This window comes from Pithys albifrons, chromosome 15 (genome assembly GCF_047495875.1).
Source record: "Pithys albifrons albifrons isolate INPA30051 chromosome 15, PitAlb_v1, whole genome shotgun sequence".
NCBI classification, from domain to species: Eukaryota; Metazoa; Chordata; class Aves; order Passeriformes; family Thamnophilidae; genus Pithys; species Pithys albifrons.
In genome coordinates this window covers 2122811-2142717 of record NC_092472.1, presented here as the reverse complement: position 1 = coordinate 2142717, position 19907 = coordinate 2122811, and the positions used below count along the sequence as shown (strand labels likewise).

General features: G+C 50.6%; 1 protein-coding gene across 3 annotated transcripts in view; it reads left to right on the top strand.

The window, feature by feature from the left end:
- Positions 1–19907, top strand: part of SIL1 (SIL1 nucleotide exchange factor) — a 105677-nt gene that overhangs the window by 47832 nt on the left and 37938 nt on the right. For all 3 annotated transcript variants that reach the window (XM_071570443.1, XM_071570446.1, XM_071570444.1), the window contains 3 exons: positions 11872–11986; positions 13121–13217; positions 15641–15832. In XM_071570443.1, coding sequence (XP_071426544.1) covers positions 11872–11986; positions 13121–13217; positions 15641–15832 — 404 coding nt within the window. The remainder of the gene's footprint in view (positions 1–11871; positions 11987–13120; positions 13218–15640; positions 15833–19907) is intronic.

Here is a 19907-nt window from a genome sequence, read left to right as displayed (position 1 = left end):
CCTTGCAGTGCTGACCCGGGGAAATGTTGGCCAACCGTCTGCAGAGCTGGATGCCCTTGGCTCTGGGGGTGCCCTGGGCTCGGGGACATGATGGGGCTGGTGTGAGATGAGCCAGCTGACAGGCTCTGGGTAGAGATGGGATCCAAGTCAATAAGCTGCTCGCCCTGCCAGCAGCACAGCGTGTCCTGAAACGCTCCTGGTGAGAGCTGAGCTGGGAGAAGGGAGTTTTTGTGGTGTGTGTCTTATCATTGAAGTTTCAGCCTTGACTGAGTTATGGACTCAGGACCTAAGGACAGAAACAGAGGTTACTGAGATGTGGTCACAAAGACCCTTCTTGAGCTGCCCAGCCTTCCCCTTGACAATAGTTTGCTTTTTTACCCCTGTACCCTCCTTGAGTTGCACAGTCTTACCCTTCAGTTCCTCATTTCCAACCACAGACCTCCTGTTTCTCACACTGGTGTCGGTCCTGTTGGATTATCCCTCCCTAGAGAGCCATTGTGTCCTTTCCATGCATCCACATTACCATTCTTTGGTGGCCATCTCACCAGTCCCTGGAGGGAGGAGGCTCTCTGAGAGTGACAGATGTGGGAGACATGGTGGTTGATGATGTTCTGGAAGTGCTAATCTCCATCACAGTAAAGAAGCCAGTAGTGCCTGGCTTAAAAAGTTATTAGATGCCTAAAATTCAGCAGAATGAATATCATCCTCAGTTCCTTTTGTCAGGTTCTCAGTTCTCCTGGTCACCTCCCCTGTCCTTCTCTGCCTATGTCTTGCATTGATCTTCTCTGAATGCAGCCAAGCCTTCAGCATCCCAAACAGACTTTCTGGGATAACAAATACACCTGGGGGATGACAACTATTGAACAAGTTGTAGTAACACTGTGAAGCAGTGTAGGCTTGGGGATAAATCTTGTAGTGAGTTGGAAGGGGATTAAACCTGGCTTTTGTAAATAAGTCTCTTATAGATGTTGACTTGGGGACATGGTGAGACAAAGGTCACTTCAGTGTCCATGCAGCCTGGTGTTTGAGAGATGAAATACCAGAGCTTGGCTGGACGCCTTTGGTCTCTGTGTTTCTTCTGCTGCTCAGACCTTTGTGGGATTAAACTCTAAACTGCTGCAGTTCACAGACTCGAGCCCAGTATCAGAAGAGAAAATAACTCAGGTGCCTCATATGAAATCCCTGAGCACATGGCTGGACCCAGGGGCTGTAGTAACTCACCACAGTGCCTGGCTCAAAGCTGGAGAGAGGGGTTTGCTTAGCAAGGGGAAGCACGTGTGTATGCCAGTTTTACCAAAGGCCAACCCTTCCTCTTCCTTCTGTGTGCTTATTTTTTCCTGGTATGTTTCCTGCTGTTGCAGTGCAAGGGAGAGCAGCCTTTGCAGGAGGGCAGTGGAAGGGCAGAGCACTTGTTGCCCTGGGAAGTGTTCTTTGTTTCTGCAGCAGCAGATGCTGCAGCAGCACCTCCGTCAGAGGCACCACATGTCCCTGCCGAGCCTTCGTGCCACCCCTTCCCTGAGGAGGAAGGTCCCTCCCAGGCACAGTTTTTTTCTCCCAGGCACCTCTCCAGCATCCACCTCCACTTCCATTCCTTATTCTCTTGGAGCATCCTGGGAAACCCAAGCACCTCGTGGGAGGAACATGTGTGGAGCAGCTCTCCCACCCTTGGTTGTTCTTGCCACGAGAGGAGTGAGGTTTGGTGGGGTTTTGGCAGGAGCAAGCTCAGCTCTGGGCACGGTGCTGTGTGTGCCATCATTGCTGTGGCCACCGCAGTGGATAGTCCGGGTCCTGCCACTCGCCTGCCCCTCACTCCCTGTGGCTGTCCCAGAGCCGGGGCCAAGCCAAGTGCAGGCAGCGGGTGGGTTTGGCAAGGGGTGGGTTTGGCAAGCAGGTGGGCTTGGCGAGTGGGTGGGTTTGGCAAACAGGTGGGCTTGGCGTGTGGGTGGGTTTGCAAACAGGTGGGCTTGGCGTGTGGGTGGGTTTGCAAACAGGTGGGTTTGGCAAACACGTGGGCTTGGGAAGTGGGTGGGTTTGGCAAACGGGTGGGCTCGGCGAGTGGATGGGTTTGGTGAGCGGGTGGGTTTGGCGAGCGGGTGGGTTTGGTGAGCGGGGGGGTTTGGCAAGCGGCGGCACGAGGCACCAGAGCCCAGCGCTGGCAGGTGCCAGTGGTTTGGTGACTGGGCTCACAGCACCACTGAGCACTCCAGAGAACATCATTCCCAGTGTCCTGGCAGAGCGCTGGCTCGGGGCAAAGCAGCACTTGGGAGCGTTGTCCAGCCCTGTGTCCAAACTGAACTGGTGCTGTCGCACCTCTGACCGGGTGTTACTGGGAAGCCCCTTCCTCGGGGCACTTCGTACTCTGCTGGCTCTGGATTGAATTGCAGGAGGAGGGATTTGATTCTGGCATCGCTTTAAAAACATTTTGATTTTATCTGCTGAGGGAAACAAATTACAGAGAAGATTTCTCAGTGCTGGTACAAAAGAGTGGCTCTAAACCCCTTTTCAGACAAACAAGTGTTGGAGCTGTAGGACTGAGGGATGGTGCTTAAAGCCAGTGACTATTGCAGCAAGCAAGCTGTTGGCATTAAAAATCCCAGGGTGCAAGACAGTCCTCCCAAGGGTTCCTGTGTGTGTCTCCCTCTAATCCTGGTTATGAGGAGCCCCTGAGATCACCCAATGGCACCAGCCACGGGAGAGCAGTAGCCCAGCAAGCACCAGTTAAGTTGCTTCTCTCTTGCTAAATAAGAAAGTAGAATGGAATCACCACTTTCAGGGTGACATTGCTGCCCATGGCAAAGAAGTTGGAACTGGATGATCTTTAAGGTCCCTTCCAACCCAAACCATCCCATGATTCTTGTTCAAGTGGGACTCAAGTCCAGCAGAAAGCTGGGCTGTCGCTCTGGGAGCCGTGAGGAGCCTGTGCAGGAGCACAGCACTTGGTGTGGGGATGTCTCAGGGCAGGGTGACTTGGAGGTTTTCGCAGCGATGGCTTTGCTGCCAGTGGCAGTGCTGGGTATTAAACTGGGAACAGATTCACTTTTGGCAAGCTTGAAAACATTTTAGGTGGCTTCTGTCCCTGCTCCACTGCAGCTTGGAATAAAATCAGTGTTGGAGAAGATACTGTGCTTAGACATCACCATCCTGACGGGTTGAATGGCAGGGTATTTGTTAGCATAGCTTGGAATGTTACAGAAAGAGTTGTCAGATAAACTGGCAAACTGAAGTGTCTCATGTGAAACTTCCTTGATTTGGTTGAGGTTCTTTTAGCTGTTTTTCTGTCTCTCAACAGTTCACCCCATTCAGACGTTTCTGGGAGACCTGTGTGAGTTCTGCTGTGAACTGAATGTTTGTGGCTTGGGGATCAGGCCATGCCTGCTCTGTGTTTGTCTGGGTGCTCTGGGAGGCAGAAGGCAGCAGCAGTGGGAGTTGTTTGCTTGTGCTGTAAGGAAAAAACTCCTCTCTCATGGTTTCCTCTGCATTCCCAGGAAGAGAAGGACACCTCTTTGTCCTTGACTGCACAGCAGGATCTTGTCTGTAGAATGCCATGATAAGACAAAACAAGAGCAATGAAGCCAGGCTGACACCACCAGGACTGCTCATGGCAGACAGAGGCAGCACAGCTGCCCTCAGCCTGAGGGGGCAACACCTGGGACAGGTGGCACGATGGAATGTCACCCCCGGGGTCCATCCTGCCTCCCACCCCCCACAGGTGCTGCAAGCTCACGCATAGGGAACAGCTGATGAACATGGCAAACATGCAGTGATTTTATAAGAGTTTTCTCTGTAATTGATTGCAGGAGGTAATTAGAGCCCCCGCTGTCACAGGTGGTGTGGACCTCCAAGATGTGCTGTGCTGCTTCCCAGCAGGAGTACAGAACCAGTGGGAGTAAGAGCTGCACATGGGATGGGTTTGTAAAGCATTTCATGCAGTGTCACAGGGATTTGTGCTTGCAATGTGGACACAGGTGTCTGAGCTTCCTCATCACCTGTGCTGGGAGCAAGGTACAGTGGGAATGCTGGGGAATGCCAGGGAATGCCGGGACACCTGCTGGGGAAGCTCCCAGGCCTGGTGCTGTGAAACCCCTCCACCAGCTTTGGGGAAGAGGTGACAGAGTGTATTAATGACCTTTTCCAGTGGCGCTTAATTGGGAGGAGCAGTGAGTGCCAGAAAATGAACTGATACAAAAGGCTGTAGCTGAGTCAAAAAGGGGATTCAGAAATAAAATGAGATTCAGGTTCTGGGCCTCCTCTTCCCATCAGTAATCCATCTCTTCCTTACCTCTGTCTACTGCACATCTTCTCTCCCTTTTGTATGTAAAAATGTTCTGTTTGGAAATAACAAGCAATCCAGGGAGTGCTGTGACTTGCCTGCATAGAGAAGAAAGGAAAAAAAGCACAAGGGAGGCTTTGCTGCTTCCTTGTTCAACTGTGCTAACTGGAGAGTCCAGGGTCGGATCACACACTGAGCCCCCAGGACTAGGCTGGCTGTTTTCCTTGGAGCCTGACATCCCACACCAGAAGCAGGCAGCATCTTCATGCTGCCAGTGTGCCAGGGTGTGGAATGTCCCATCCTCTGGCCAGAGCAGACATGAGGGCAGTGTCCCCCTGTGTGACCAGCAGTGATGCCCCAGCCTCACTCGCCCTGGCACTGGTGGCTCCTGGAGCCTGTGATGCGGCAGTGGGGAGCTCTGCTGCTTCCTGGGATTTGTCTCCTTGTGGTTTTTTAATCATTATTTTATTAAAGGAGAAGGTGCCATCAGATAACTCATTGTGGATGCTCTGTCAGGGTGATTATTTTAATACTGCAGCACTGCCGGTGTGTTTTGCTGGAACATTCACATATTGATTCTGGATTCCTTTGTTGCCTGTACTAGAAAGAAAGTCCCTTCCCCTCACTCCCTGTTCGAGGGAAACAAAGAGTAAAGGAAGGTAGATGTTATCTGAGGCTTGCTCACATACCGAGGTGATTTCTGAGAGCTGCAGAGCCACTTACTGACTCAATAACTGGGGCTTGTTTTCACACTCTTAATAGATTTTTGATTTGTTTTGCAGTGGCAAACAAGGATGCTCACTTGGGGACACACCAGGGATCTGCTGAGCTGGGTCACTTGTGGTGCTTGCAGAAACCTTCCCAGGGGACATTCCTGTGCCGTGGGGGACAGAGTGGTGTGGGAATGGGGAGTCCCCTGTCCCTCTCGGGCTCCTCTTGCTGGGCAGTCCATGGCTGGCAGCTCGGGGCTCCAAGGGCTGGGGAGGGGATGGAGAAGCCACTGGCAGGAGCATAGTGAGTTACTGCAAGATCTGAATGGGAGATTTGCAGGTCAGTGTGTGGGACACAACTTACCTGGTTGTGTTGAATGTCACTGCTGTGCAGTAAGTCGGGGTTCAGCCTTGTCCCCATGCTGAAACTCAAACCCACTTGTGGCAGCACTAAATGGAATAATCACACAATTACAGAGTATGCCAAGTTGGAAGGGACCCCCAAGGATCATCCATCCCAACATGCTGGAAGAGAGCTGGGCAGGATGAGACCTTTCTCCTTTAGTGAGGACACAGTTGGTCACTTGGTTGGTCTACAAAATGAAGGATGGAGTTCCTTGGATATCACTACATGCTGCATATTCCACACAGCACCCCTCTGCTTTTACTTACGTGGTGTATAATGCACCTGATCCTGCCTCAGTTGTGAGCCTGTTTTCCATTTGTTTATTTATTTATCATCTTGTTTCCAGCCTCTGCGAGGCTCGATACGGGTGTGGAGCTTGGGCAGCGTACACAGAGCGGCGTAACAGATAGCTGTGATTTGGTTACAAGGCAATAATTTAAGGTGACAGGTTTAGCTGATAACATAAAGCACACGAGAGAAATCGCTGCGGTTTGTAAATGTCAGCAGAACTCCTGCGAGGAGCTGTGCCTGGGAGCCAGCCCCCGTGCTGCTGCTCCAGCTAATATATTATAAGGAGATATAAACAGATGTCTGAAAAAATCTGGCTGACCAAGATTAAAAGAATGGGGCTATAAATTAAAGTCTTCCTCGGTGTCACTTTAAGCAACTTTCAGGACAGAGCACAAATGGAGTGCTGGTGCACGGAGGGATCTCCAGGAGACCACGAGGTTTGGGCTGTGGAGGCTTGGACATGTGGCTGCACCCAGGTGTGGCATGGCCTGTGGGAAGAGCAAAGCCTGTCCTGGTGCTTCTGCAGCTGATAAAGGGATTAAAGGGAGAACAGGAATAACACCATCCCTGCAGCGCATTACCACGGGATCAGTGTCTCTGCTTGGAAAATAAATGCTGTCACTTTGCTTTGTCGTCTCTTCCCAATAAGGACCTTGTCACTGGAGCAGTGACAAGGGGTTTTATCCTCTGGAAGTGGACACTATCTTTTTGGGTGTGAGGCAGCAGGCTGAGTGATTGAGGGGCAGGCGGGTGGCACGTCCCTGTCAGGGACACTGGGTGGTCTGCACAAACCCTCTTCTGGATCCATCGACCCACAGTGATGCAGGAACACGTATTCAGACTGAAAGAGAGTAAGTTGAGATTAGAGATTCAGAAAATCCTTCCCTGTGAGTGTGGGCAGGCCCTGGCACAGGTGCCCAGAGAAGCTGTGGCTGCCCCATCCCTGGGAGTGTCCAAGGCCAGGTTGGACAGGGCTTGGAGCAACCTGGGCTGGTGGGAGGTGTCCCTGCCCATGGCAGGGGAGTGGGACGAGATGATCTTTAAAGTCCCTTCCAACACAAACCATTCTGTGATTCAAACCATTTTAATTGTAGTTTAGAAAATTCCACATGTGGGATATTTTTCAGGTGGTAAGGAGTACAAACAGTGGTGGGGCAGTGGTGCTGCTTCCTCCACAGCTGTGGCCCTTTCAGCAGGTTCTTGTAGGGCGTTCCACAGCTATTTCTACTCACTGGGTTGTCGATTTAGAGGTGGGAAGTTAATTAGAATGGAAACTTCTTTCCCTTTATGAGGAGCGAGGGATGAGATCTGGCAGCTCTCTGGGAAGTGAGACCATCCAGTAACACATATATGCAGTGCCTGCCTGTGGATACACAGCTTTGATTTGTCTAAGGTGTCAAGGAGAAAAAATGTCACAAAATGGCTTAAATATAAACCTGTTTTTATATTTTTTTAATTGAGTTTCATTTCCCAAATGCAACTTAATGCAAACAATGAGTAAAAAATTAATTTCTCTCGGGAAGAAGCTATTAAGGGTATGATTCTGTTTTAGCAGCATGTGAAGATGTGTGATTGCTTACATATGTATTGCTCCAGAGCGTGCTCCCAGTTGTTGAATAGTATCAAATTACAGGATTCAAAGAAAATCAACTATTTTTAAGTGAAATGTCTAGAAACTGCACACTGAAACATGATCAAAATTCAGGACTTCCAGCTTACTCATTTAAATCAGCAATTTTAATCACATTATTCAAGTCATCCCACCCTCAAACACACTTTATGAATAATACTTCAAAATACCCCAAACCGCATAAAACTGAAGCTCTGTCTTGAACAGCTGTAATATTTTTAAGTGCCATTGTCAATCTTTGTTGAAAACAGAGACCTTTTTCATGGTTTATTTATTAAAGCAGCGTGTTTGTCCTGCTGTGGCATGAACCTGTGCTGCTGTGCAGAGCGAGGAGAAATCCCTGTAGCTGCTCAAGTACATCAAGGCAGAGATTTTTGCTCTGGGGTTTGGATGGTCCAGGTCAAATCTCGTTTAATGTGCAGAGGCAGGAGCAGGAGCAAGAGCAGGAGCAGGAGCAAGAGCAGGAGCAGGAAGGGTTTGTGCCCTGTCTGGTGCAGCCTTCTTGACCTGGCTGTGCTGTGTCTGGGAGCTGCTTTGGAGCTCCTGTGTGGTGGTTTGGAGCTCGTGTGTGCTGGTTTGGAGCTCGTGTGTGCTGCTTTGGAACTCGTGTGTGCTGGTTTGGAGCTCGTGTGTGCTGGTTTGGAGCTCGTGTGTGCTGCTTTGGAACTCGTGTGTGCTGGTTTGGAGCTCGTGTGTGCTGTTTGGAGCTCGTGTGTGCTGGTCTGGAGCTCGTGTGTGCTGTTTGGAGCTCGTGTGTGCTGGTTTGGAGCTCGTGTGTGCTGGTTTGGAGCTCGTGTGTGCTGGTTTGGAGCTCGTGTGTGCTGTTTGGAGCTCGTGTGTGCTGTTTGGAGCTCGTGTGTGCTGGTTTGGAGCTCGTGTGTGCTGTTTGGAGCTCGTGTGTGCTGTTTGGAGCTCGTGTGTGCTGGTTTGGAGCTCGTGTGTGCTGTTTGGAGCTCGTGTGTGCTGTTTGGAGCTCGTGTGTGCTGGTTTGGAGCTCGTGTGTGCTGGTTTGGAGCTCGTGTGTGCTGATTTGGAGCTCGTGTGTGCTGGTTTGGAGCTCGTGTGTGCTGGTTTGGAGCTCGTGTGTGCTGGTTTGGAACTCATGTGTGCTGGTTTGGAGCTCGTGTGTGCTGGTTTGGAGCTCGTGTGTGCTGGTGTGGAGCTCCTGTGTGCTGGTTTGGAACTCGTGTGTGCTGGTTTGGAGCTCGTGTGTGCTGGTTTGGAACTCGTGTGTGCTGGTTTGGAGCTCGTGTGTGCTGGTTTGGAGCTCGTGTGTGCTGCTGTGGAGATTGTGTGTGCTGGTGTGGACTCGAGTGTGCTGGTTTGGAACTCGTGTGTGCTGGTTTGGAGCTGTGTATGCTGGTTTGGAGCTCGTGTGTGCAGGTTTGGAGCTCGTGTGTGCTGGTTTGGAGCTCGTGTGTGCTGGTTTGGAGCTCGTGTGTGCTGGTTTGGAGCTCGTGTGTGCAGGTTTGGAGCTCGTGTGTGCTGGTTTGGAGCTCGTGTGTGCAGGTTTGGAGTTCGTGTGTGCTGGTGTGGAGCTCGTGTGTGCGGGATTGGAGCTCGTGTGTGCTGGTTTGGAGCTCGTGTGTGCAGGTTTGGAGCTCGTGTGTGCTGGTTTGGAGCTCCTGTGTGCAGGCTTGGATCTCGTGTGTGCTGCTGTGGAGCTCGTGTGTGCGGGATTGGAGCTCGTGTGTGCTGGTTTGGAGCTCGTGTGTGCTGGTTTGGAGCTCGTGTGTGCTGATTTGGAGCTCGTGTGTGCTGGTTTGGAGCTCGTGTGTGCGGGATTGGAGCTCGTGTGTGCTGGTTTGGAGCTCGCGTGTGCTGCTTTGGAGCTCGTGTGTGCTGGTTTGGAGCTCGTGTGTGCTGGTGTGGAGCTCCTGTGTGCTGGTGTGGACTCGAGTGTGCTGGTTTGGAGCTCTTGTGTGCTGGTTTGGAGCTCGTGTGTGCTGGTTTGGAGCTCGTGTGTGCGGGGTTGGAGCTCGTGTGTGCTGGTTTGGAGCTCGTGTGTGCTGCTTTGGAGCTCGTGTGTGCTGCTTTGGAGCTCGTGTGTGCTGCTTTGGAGCTCGTGTGTGCTGCTGTGGAGCTTGTGTGTGCTGCTTTGGAGCTCGTGTGTGCTGGTTTGGAGCTCCTGTGTGCAGGTTTGGAGCTCGTGTGTGCTGGTTTGGAGCTCGTGTGTGCTGGTGTGTAGCTCCTGTGTGCAGGTTTGGAGCTCGTGTGTGTGGGGTTTGTGCTGTGTTTTATTTATCGCTCTCTGGAAATAGCACAGCAGGGCTGTTCCTCCGAGCCAGGTTAGTGTGGGATGAGATAAAAAGGTAGATTCTTCAATGTCTGGGCTTAGGGCTTTCAGGAACACATGGTGAGGCACTTCTCATGAACACTGATTTCCATGGTTTTTATAATATTGTCCACCCAATCCCCAGCTCACACATCTCTCAGTCCAGCCCTGTCCCGCCCCTGGTGGCACCTCCTCAGGATTTGAGTCTGGGGGAGGGTGGGACCCTCTCTTCATCATTTATGTCTTCCTCAGCACACACAGGGCCCTTGGAGCTTTCCAGTGTTCTTTCCTGGAGGTCAGTCTGCCCTGTTTATGTCTCACATTGCAGGCCTTCTGATATTCTTCAGCCTTCTACCTTGGAAACAAGACTAAACCCCAAAAGAAATCAGGCTGTTGATATGTGGTAGAGGTGGGCATGTACAAACATTGAACTAAATACTAACACAGTAAAGTCTGCATTTTTACTACAATTACAATTACTTCTAAAATCTATAAAAATGAAAAAATCAAAACCCCCTAAGGCATCAACTCTCAGCTGGCCCTCTGCCTTCTCCCCTGAGCAGTGTTTGTGTCTGTGGAGGAGGAGGAGGATGTCCTTGTGCATCTCTGCGTTGAGCACGCGATGACATTTTATCCTTCAACACTTTGGGTAGGAAGGGACCTTAAAGCTCATCTTGTTCACCCTGTGCCATGGGCAGGGACACCTTCCAGTGTCCCAGGTTATCATTTATTGTGTTTTCCTTGCTGGCAGAGCCCTGTCTCTGTCTCCTAAACCCGGGAGAGGAGATGTGGTGCTCTCCTTTTCAAGAAGATCCTGCAAACTCCTTTCTGACCAACATGTCCCAGCTGCACCACCTGCGAGTGGCACAGCTCCTCCACCACACCAGAGTTCTGCAAAACCCACCTTTTCTGCATGGGAAGATGCTCCTCTAGATTAGATATAAATTAAAGCTCCTGTGTACCACAAGTTAAAGGAGCAGGAGGTTTGGATCTGTCTGTGGAAAGCATTCCAAGTGTGGAGGAGGCATATCTGGCCTGTCCTTGCATAGTGTAAGATGGGAAGATAATCACATCTGTCCCCTTGCATATCCAACCAGTGCAACTTCTATGGACAGGATGTGGTGGAGAGAAAGAGGACCTATCAGAGATGCACCTTGTTTTAACTGGAAATCCTCCGCAGTGGATTTTCCTGGATTTTCTAAATGCATTTATACCTGCTGGAGGGCTGTAGGCTTTGAAATGTTTTTGTCTGAATTGTGACAAACATCCCAGTCTTGTGTAGGAAGCATCAGGTCCTTTGATCAGGGAAATGTCTCTTTGGTCTTGAAGAGGGAGGGATCAATCTGGTTGTTCCCAAGACTAGAGCTTTTTGTCTTTGAGTCATGTATTTATTGTACAAAATAATTACCCTTGTCTTCACTTCCCCTTGGTGGGAGATTCTCCCTGTCTCCTGCACGCTGTGTTATTTTATCCAGAGTGTCTTTAGGTAGAAGGAAAGAGATAAAGGAAAGGCTGAATAGGGAATCCTCATCAAGGGATGGAAGGTGAGCAGCTGTGTGTCTGTCTGTCCATCTGTGACAGCTGAGAGCTCTGTAGTCATTCAGCTACAGCCTCGCTGTCCTGAACAGGCAGATTTCTTGCAGCAAAAGAAGCAGCACCATCAAGAAGAAGCAACCAAATATTGGCTTCTCTCCATCCCAGTGCTGGGCTGGCCACTGGGATGCTTGTGGTGAACTGTGACCAAGAAAAACACTCTGCATTTCCCATCTATTCTGTGTTTAAACTGAAGCTTAATGTATGCTGTGTATTTTTGTTGGCAGATAGTAGTGATCATATATTCCTTTTAATACAGTATTTCCAACCCAACTCAGCCTTGATGTTCAGCGTACCTGCCTGCACTCTGCAGGATGCTTTGATTTCCCTTTGGCAGCTGCATTTTATGCCCCAATCAACAACCAATTCCCCTTCTCCATATAGTCTCCAGATCCACTCCTGATGTGGAGTGTTAGTGCTGTCCTGGGAACTGGCCTGGGAGGGAGGAGGGAGCTGCTGCTGTCCCTGCTGGGCTCAGGTTTCCTCCTGCACTGTGGATCAGAGCCAGCCTGGCAGCACAGGGGTGAGTCTGGTGGCTGGGGTGGCATTTCTGAGAGACTAAAGCAGCACTTGTGGCTCAGGCTGGTGCTGGAGGGAGGGCAGTTGGTGGTGGATACCCCACTGCTGCTCAGGGGTTTTCTCCCTGTCCCTGGGGGGCAGTGCACTGCTCTGACACAACCCAACCTCTGCTTGCAGGCCAGGCTGTCCCTGCGGGGTCTCACGTGCGGCTGAACCTGCAGACGGGAGAGAGGGAGGCCAAGCTCCCAGACAGTGAGGATGGGCACACAGGACAAGGGAGCAGAAGGAAAAGGTACAGAGACTAAGCGGGGTGGGTGGGCTGTGGGATTCATGCCTTTTGTTGGAGGCCAGGTTCCCTGCTGCACCCAATTACTGTCTCTCCCTTGAGACTTAATTGCTGGTTTGGGAGTTCAGCAGTGCTGAAAACAGAGCCCTGTCCTTTGTGGTCCCTTCAGGATGGCAGTGGAGGTGCCCTGAGAGCACATTCAGAGGCACCCTTGGCTTCTCATGCCACAGCACTGAAACTAAATTGGCAACGTGGCTTCTGGGAGTGATGTTTAGTCCTTTGTAACATCTGCAGCAATTGGTGTGAAGCTGCTCTCTGAGCTGCCAGGGGCTGTGTGACCTGCCCCAGCCCAGAGCAGCCTCCCAGCTCTCCCTGGCACAGCAGGCACTGCCAGGGGCTCCAGGGGTCACACTGCCTTCCCTGCACCCACATTTTTAAATGTGTTTGAAACCTTTCACTGGTGCTGATGTTCCCCTTGGCTCCCTCCTAACAAGGACAGGTTTAGTTACTGTGGGGAATCTCTTTCCTGAAGTGTGTGGGATTTCCTGCTCCTCCCCTCACTCCCCCAGTGACTCCTGCTCAGGGCATGGAGATGCTCTTTATCTTCATGATGCCTCAGCACTGAATGTCCTTTTTTTCTGTGCAAGAGTGATTGTGGCCCAGATAAACCCCCCTTGAACCAACAAGAAAGGCATAAAGGGCAGCACAACATGATTTTTAGTATTTCTGTGTCATTTCTGTGTGGATTTACCCTTGCCCTGACTGATGATGCTCATCAGAACTTCAGCTGCAATCTACAGGTTAAAGCTTGTGAGTCCATAGCAATGATTTAGTGGCACAGGGGTGCTTTCTGTATTACAGCATGAAATTCCAAGGCATAAATTAATCAGCTATTTTTATTGTGTTAGCACTTGAGATTTTGGGTTGGAGGGCTGATTGCAGAGCCTTCCTTGATTGCCAGGGTGAGGTGTGTGCAAACCCCTCACAGAATGCAGCACTCAGACTAATCTTCTTGAGTGTGGTGGTTTTTTAATCCCTTTCCTCCTGCCCTTACCCATTGCTAGCATGTCACAGTGAAAATAGTATAGATGCAGCTGCTCACTCAAAACATGTTCTGGTTTGTTTTGTTTCCTCTGCAAGACTGGGCAAGGTGGATGTCGATGCAAATTCATTCACATCCCAGGAGCTCAAAGAGGCCTTGGCGAAAATGAAGGCAAGTGAGAAGGCAGAAAGGAAGGTAAGGAGAGTTCCCTGTGTGGGAAGCAATGCACAGTGCAGGGCTGTGAACACACCCAGTGTTGCACATTGCAGAAATATGGTGGTTAAAGTGATTGCTTGGGAAATACTGTGCAAACTGATCTGGGGAATATGAACCTAAAATACCTGTGCTGACCTGTTAGAGGTACAGTTCCCTGGCTTTTCTGTATGATTCTATGATTCTGTGAATAGTTTGGGATGGAATACACCTTAAAGCCCATCTCATTCCATCCCCTGCCATGGGCAGGGACACCTCCCACCAGCCCAGGTTGCTCCAAGCCCCATCCAACCTGGCCTTGGGCACTTCCAGGAATGGGCAGCCACAGCTTCTCTGGGCACCCTGATTTATTTATTCAACTCTTGCTTGATTCACAAAAATGCCTGCAGACCCCAAAGTGGACTGGCTGGCATTGTGACAGTATTTATAGAGGGAGTTGCTTTCCCTGTCACTGCTCTCCTTGCTTTAGTTTTCCAATCTCATGCCCTGGGTGGCAAAACCCAAATGGTCCTGGTGAAGCATAGGCTGAAATTTCCTTGCACAAGCTCCAATTCAAAGTAAAACAGAACAGAAGTGCTGCTTTCTGCCCTCTCCAGGCTTGGAACTGTCCCCAACCACCAGTGGAATGATATGTGACTCCTCAGGGTCACAGCCTCTCTGCCCTCTCCCCCTCAGCAGCATTTCCTTGGGCCCTTGCTCCTCCTGCTGCCTTGGTGTTGGTTCAGTTGAAGGAAAACTGAAGTAGAAATCAAGGCTCTGAAGTCTTGAAGTCAGAGAAAGGCTGTTTTCCAGGGCAGTATTTCATTTGCTGTAAGATTATTTCATTGTTGCTGGAAATGAGGGTCATTGAAATGCAAAAATTACATGAAAATAAGATACATTTTAACCCCCCTGTTAGAAAGTCTTTGGTCCCATCAGCTGGGCTAAAAGCAGCTACATCTAATGGACCTAAAGTATTCCATTTACAGTCACTCCTGCAGGGAGCAAATTCATCCTTAAAGGAGCTGTGTTGGAGGAAATTGGGTTACCCCGAGTGAGCGTGTGCCTGTCTGTGCTGTGGCAGCGGCAGTTTGGAGCGGCTGGGCTGGGGGTGGCCCTGAGTGTGGTTCCTGTGGTAATCAGGCCAGCAGTCATTAGGCTGACAGAGCTTTCACTGCCATTGCTCACTTGTTTTTCCCCCGGTGGCTCCAGCCCTTGGCTTCTGTTCCTGTGTGAGGAGCAGGGCAGTGCTTGCAGGGGAGTGGGGCACGTGCAGACCCTCCGTTGGGGGTCACTGCTGGGTACAAACGTGGTTTGGAGTTTGTGTTTGTGATGAATGCCCTTCAAAAGGGGCTCTCTGCCTTTCTCCTCTCAGGGCGGCCCAGCTCCAGCCTGGCCTTTCTACTTCCCCCATCCCCTGCAGCACCAGGCTCTGTCCCCACCTATCCCAGTGCCACCAGTGTCCCTGTGCCTCTGGGACTCTCTTAGATCTCTGACAGACCCTTTTTCTTCTCACCACATGCCTTTTGTCAGCTCTCTTGGTTCCTGGCAGCCCTTGGGGTGCTGTTACTACAAGGGAGATGAGCCGTGCTCAGGACAGGCTGTCTCCTGGCCAAGCCCCATGGCCTGGCCCTTCAGCTGCCCCCAGCTGTCACCACTCCTTCTGCTTCCCTTTCTGACAGCTTCTGTCCCCACAGTGAGTGCACCGGTCCCTCAGAGATAAAGCCATCCTGGAATGCTGTGCTTGGGGTGGCAAAAGCATCTTCATCCACATCTGAGGAGATCTGCTTGTTGTCACTGGCACGGAGTCACTGGGCACTTCAGGCTGGGTGGGACCTCTGGAGCTTTCCCATCTCCAGCTCCAGGCAGGGTCAGCTGTGGGGTCAGGGAGGTTGCTCAGGGCTGTTTCCAGTCAGGTCTTGAGATCATCCACTTGCAGGCAAACAGAGAACAACAGTGGTGCCTCTGGGGTCCACGCTGTGCTGGAAGGACATGGGATGTAGAAATGGTGTAAAAAATGGTGTATAGACCTAGAAGTGGTGTCCAAATGGTGTATAGATGTAAAAATTATGTACAAATGGTGTATAGACGTGGAAACAGTGTACAAATGGTGTATAGACACAGAAATGGTGTCCAAATGGTGTATAGATGTAGAAATTATGTCCAAATGATGTACAGACCTAAAAGTGGTGCCCAAAGCCACGGTGCTCAATGGTGCTGCAGGTGTATCACAGATAACTGGGTTCCTGGGCTTCTCAGAAGGACCCTCCAACACTGCCCCTGCATCTCTGGTGCACAGCACTAAATCCATTGGCATAGACAGCCAGGTTTCTCTTGTAAATCTGGGGCTGGGATTTCTTTCTGTGTCTGTCTTACATCGCTTTATCTCCTGTCCTCATATCTGGTTTCCTCCTTCTGCTTTCAAGGCCCAAGAGGAAGAAGTGAGGAAGAAGTTCCGGCCCATAGAGCAGCTGAAGGAGGAGTTTGAAAAGCTGAACATGAAGATGGAAACAGATTATGAAATTATGGTTAAATTAATCAGCAAATTCAACAGCTCTGCCTCCACGCTGGATGAAAAAGTAGCAGCGCTTTATGATCTCGAATATTATGTTCACCAGGTAACAAGAATGCATTAGTAACTACCGTGTAAAATCCGGGGGATTTGGTGTCAGAAACGGGGTTTTATTTTTCTTATCGGTATCAGGTAATACAAATTGCTTAATTACCATAATCCTGGGACAATAACAGGCAGCAGAGTGCTAGTGCAGGCTTATTTTATATCCAGGTTTGAATTCATCACCGTTTGTGCCAGGAGCCAGCAGTTTCCTGGGGGTTGCCTGATCTCTTCTCGGTTCTCAGGCTGCTTTTCTTGTCCTTTTTCCCTTCTGTTATCTGCTTAATGTTACAAAATGGGGTTTTATCTGCCATATTTGGATGAGTAGAGTGGTAGCTTCTAAGAAAATGGTCATTTCTCACTGCTGCCATGGAAAGCTGCTGTGGTTGCAGGGAGGTGCCCTTAAATCTGTTCAAAGGGAGTGTTTTCAAACCAGGGAAGGTGACAGCCACCCAAAACCCTTTGTTTTGTCTTGGCTGGAGTAAGCAGGGGCATGTCGAGCCTCCCTGTGCTAATTAGCTCTGTGTGAGGGTGAATGTATTTCCTGAAGTGTTGCTTCCTCACGTTTGGGCTCACACTTTCCCACCTTCCCCTCTGATCTCTCTTGCTCTGCTTTCAGCTCACACATTTCTGCCTCCCCTGGGCTGCAGCTCTGGGCACTGAGCTCTGCTCCCTTGGGCTTGGTGCCTCCCCTGGTGCCACCCTGGAGTGGGTGTCTGGGCACTGAGCCTCTGCTCTCCCTGGTGGGCAAGGACTTGGCTTCTCCCTCCCCTGCAACTGGGATAGTCTGGAATGGGCTGGGAGAGTTTCCTGTTCACTTCTCATTTTGGAGGGTGAATGGGACAACGCTTGGGTGATGCCTTTTCACTGGAATGGCACTTGTTAAACCAAATGTGGTATTTTAGGGGCAGGTAGCTGAAGGAACAGTTGCTGAGAGAGGGAGTCCATATGCCAGCCAATAGAAGTGTTGTTTCCAGGGCTCTTTCTCTTGAATTTCCACACTAAATCCCTGTCCTGTCCATGCAAAAAGCTTTCTTGCTGTTTGTTCTCCCTGCTTTTGTTTCACTGATGGCATCTACCTGACTCAGAGAATAAGAGTGAACAATGGGTGCCCAAAGAGCCTCATATTTACACCCAGGGCTAATCCTGGTTGAAGCTGCCAGAGCATCAGGCCAGCGTGCTAAAAACCCACCCCCAAACACTGGGATGCTTTGGATTCCAACATAACCTGAGATTAGCTCAGTTGGGTAAAACTTGGTTGTAATAATGCCAAGGTCATGGGTTCAATCCCCTGTGTGGGCCATTGACTTAAGAACTGGACTTGATGATCCTTGTGGGTCCCTTCCAACTCAGAATAGTCTGTGATCTGCAGAAAAAACAATAAGGGTCAGGCCTATTCCAGCATAAAATCTCACTGCTTGTAGCCCAGAATGGGGCAAACCTCTTCAGAATGGTGAGAGGAGCGGGGGCTGGAGCATCAAAGGGAGGCACATGCAGCATCAGAGGGGTCAGAGGGGGGCTGGCAGGGGGCTGTTGGAGCACAGAGGCCCCTTTGTGCCTGCTCACAGCGCTGCTCTGTGCCCACGCGGGCGGGGCGGATCCCGGGCAGCACCTTCTCCTCGGGCAGGAAGCTGATAAGAAATATGGCTTGTCTCTAAGCCAGCATGGCTTTTCCTCCTCTTTCTTCTTCCAGTCAGTTGAATGCGTCCAGAGCATTATCTCTGCTTGGGACTGACTTTAGCAGCGCTGGCTTAATGTAATTACTGAACAGCAGCCAAATACGCTTGTGCCGCATAACCCTGGAAGGGCTGAACTGTCAGGAGTCCTCTGTGACGAGTCCCAGCCGAGGCAGGACAGGGATCCTGCAGGTGTAGGTGGCCCAGGGCAGCACACACCACGTGTGGGACCAGTGAGGGCTCTGCAGGTCCTGCTTTCCCAGCCTCCATCTCAACAGGGAGGTGCCACAGCTTTTGATAAGCGTTTGGCTCCTGGCCATCCTGCTGCTGCCTCCGGGGCACAGAGTGCCTTGTCGAGTGGAAAATGCCGTGCCCTGTGGGGGGTGCAAGCAAAGGATGCTCCCCTCTCCCAGGAGCGGCCATGGGCACCTGGAGCACAGGGATGTGGAGCAGCGAGCACGCTGCAGGGAGCAAGGGGAGCCATGGCTGGTGCCAGGCCTGGGGACAGATGCTCTCCCCTGCCTTTGAAGAGTCAGCCCAAGGGCTGTGTGTTTGCTCAGATTTTGGTTGCCAGCTCTGGTTTGCTTCTCCTCAGTCAGGATTCAGCTTGGCATGTTCAGGAGCCCATCTTGGAGAAGGAGCAGGAAGGTTTGGCTCGCTGGGTTATCTGTAATGCATAAAACCCAAATGGAAATGTGAAGAGGGCAGAGCGTAACTCATAAACAGCATTCACGGTGCTTGCACAGCCGTGTGTGGAGCCAAGACCCGTTCTCAGGCATTGCAGGCTCTTTCTCTCAATTATTTACTCTCCTTATCTCCCTTTCTCCCCTCCTCTGACATGCTACACCATCTCTCAGTGTTAATTTCCTCTCCATCTCATACGGTTGACATGCTGCTTTCCCTTGCTCTTGTTCTCTAATGTTTTCTCTCTCACCTTCTCTCCCTATTTTCTTTCTCCTCCGATTCAAAGCTGCTCCCTGAATAACTGCTGTCATATTTGCTCTTCTCCCATCCTTCTCCTCTCCCACTTTGCCTGTGTACTTTACTCAAGAGCTCTTTTGATCTTTGGTTTTCCTTCTGTGCCGATTTCAGTGGACTGAAGCGAGGCACGAGCTGCTGCCTCGCAGCATCCTCCGCTCCCCAGAGAGGTTAATGCCTTCAAGTTGTTAAGTTTGGGGATTTTGTTGGTTTTAAAACGGTGGCTGAGGGAAGGAGCTCTCACAACAGACTCCAGTTAAAACAGATAAACACATCTTCAAAATAAGCTCTACAGCACAATTTATATTCTGCAGCTGAGGTGTCTCGCTGCTGCTGGGCTGGGCTGAAGGACTGTGCTGGTGAGGTTACAGTGGGGGTTGGTTTTGCTGGATGCAGACTCCAGCCTGTCCATACATTCCCTCTTGTGCAGGAGTCAACGTCCAATTCCAGCATTAAAACAGTTTTTACAGAGGCTGAGTAATAAAAGGACCCACTGGCAGCTGAAATTGGGTTGCTGCATAGATCTCTTTGTAGACAGAGGTGGGTCTGCAGAAAAGTGAGAGTTCTGGCAGGTCTGGTTTATAGGGGCAGTTAAAAGCACAGGATCTGAAAGGATACAAAAGCTGCTGCAAATCCTGAATCAGCCCCAGCAGCCCTGCAGGGAGCAGCTTTGCAGAGGGACAGCGAGTGGTGGGTATTGTCCTGTTGGGGAGCAGAGACGAGCTGGAGCTCCCCAGGTCCTGCTTTGGTTGGGAACGACATGCCCGTGGGACATAAAGCTTCTTCCCTCTCTCAGGTACCTCAAATACCTAATGGCCTTATGGCCAGTTTTGGTGAAGGGACACAGTTGAGATAAATATAACACTGAGCATGAAGTCATGGTTGACTAGAAGAGTGTTCCAGCCGGAGTGTGGTGGCAGAGCCTGCCATGCCCTGCAAGTCTTGTGGCATTTGTCCTCTCCCACCCCATCAGGGGGTTGCTTTGCCTGGCTGATAACTCATTTTTATATTCTGTTTCCATCCACCAACGACTGCTGTTGTCTCCCTGTCTTTCAGGGAGGAGAAATGTCGAATTTCTCAACCTGATTTTTTTGCGCAGTCAGTTCTGAGTGTTCATCAGATTCCCTTTTAAACTGCAAAAAAAAAATCCTTGAATACCAAAATGCATCGATTTGACTTTGGACTGAATTTTGTACTTGAAACACTTTGTGCTGTTTCTCTAAATTCTGTTTGTGAGCACTTGGAGCCTTTTCTGATCTGGTCTGCAGGAGCAGATGCCCACTGGGACTGTGCCTGGTTAGCCCCAGGTCTGATTAGAGTCAAAGGCTGATGAATTCCCAGCAATGTGTAAACTTTCCCTTGCTGGCAGTTAGTCCAATATTTTTTGCTTTAGAAAAATAATTTCTGGAGCTGCCCTGAGGGGAA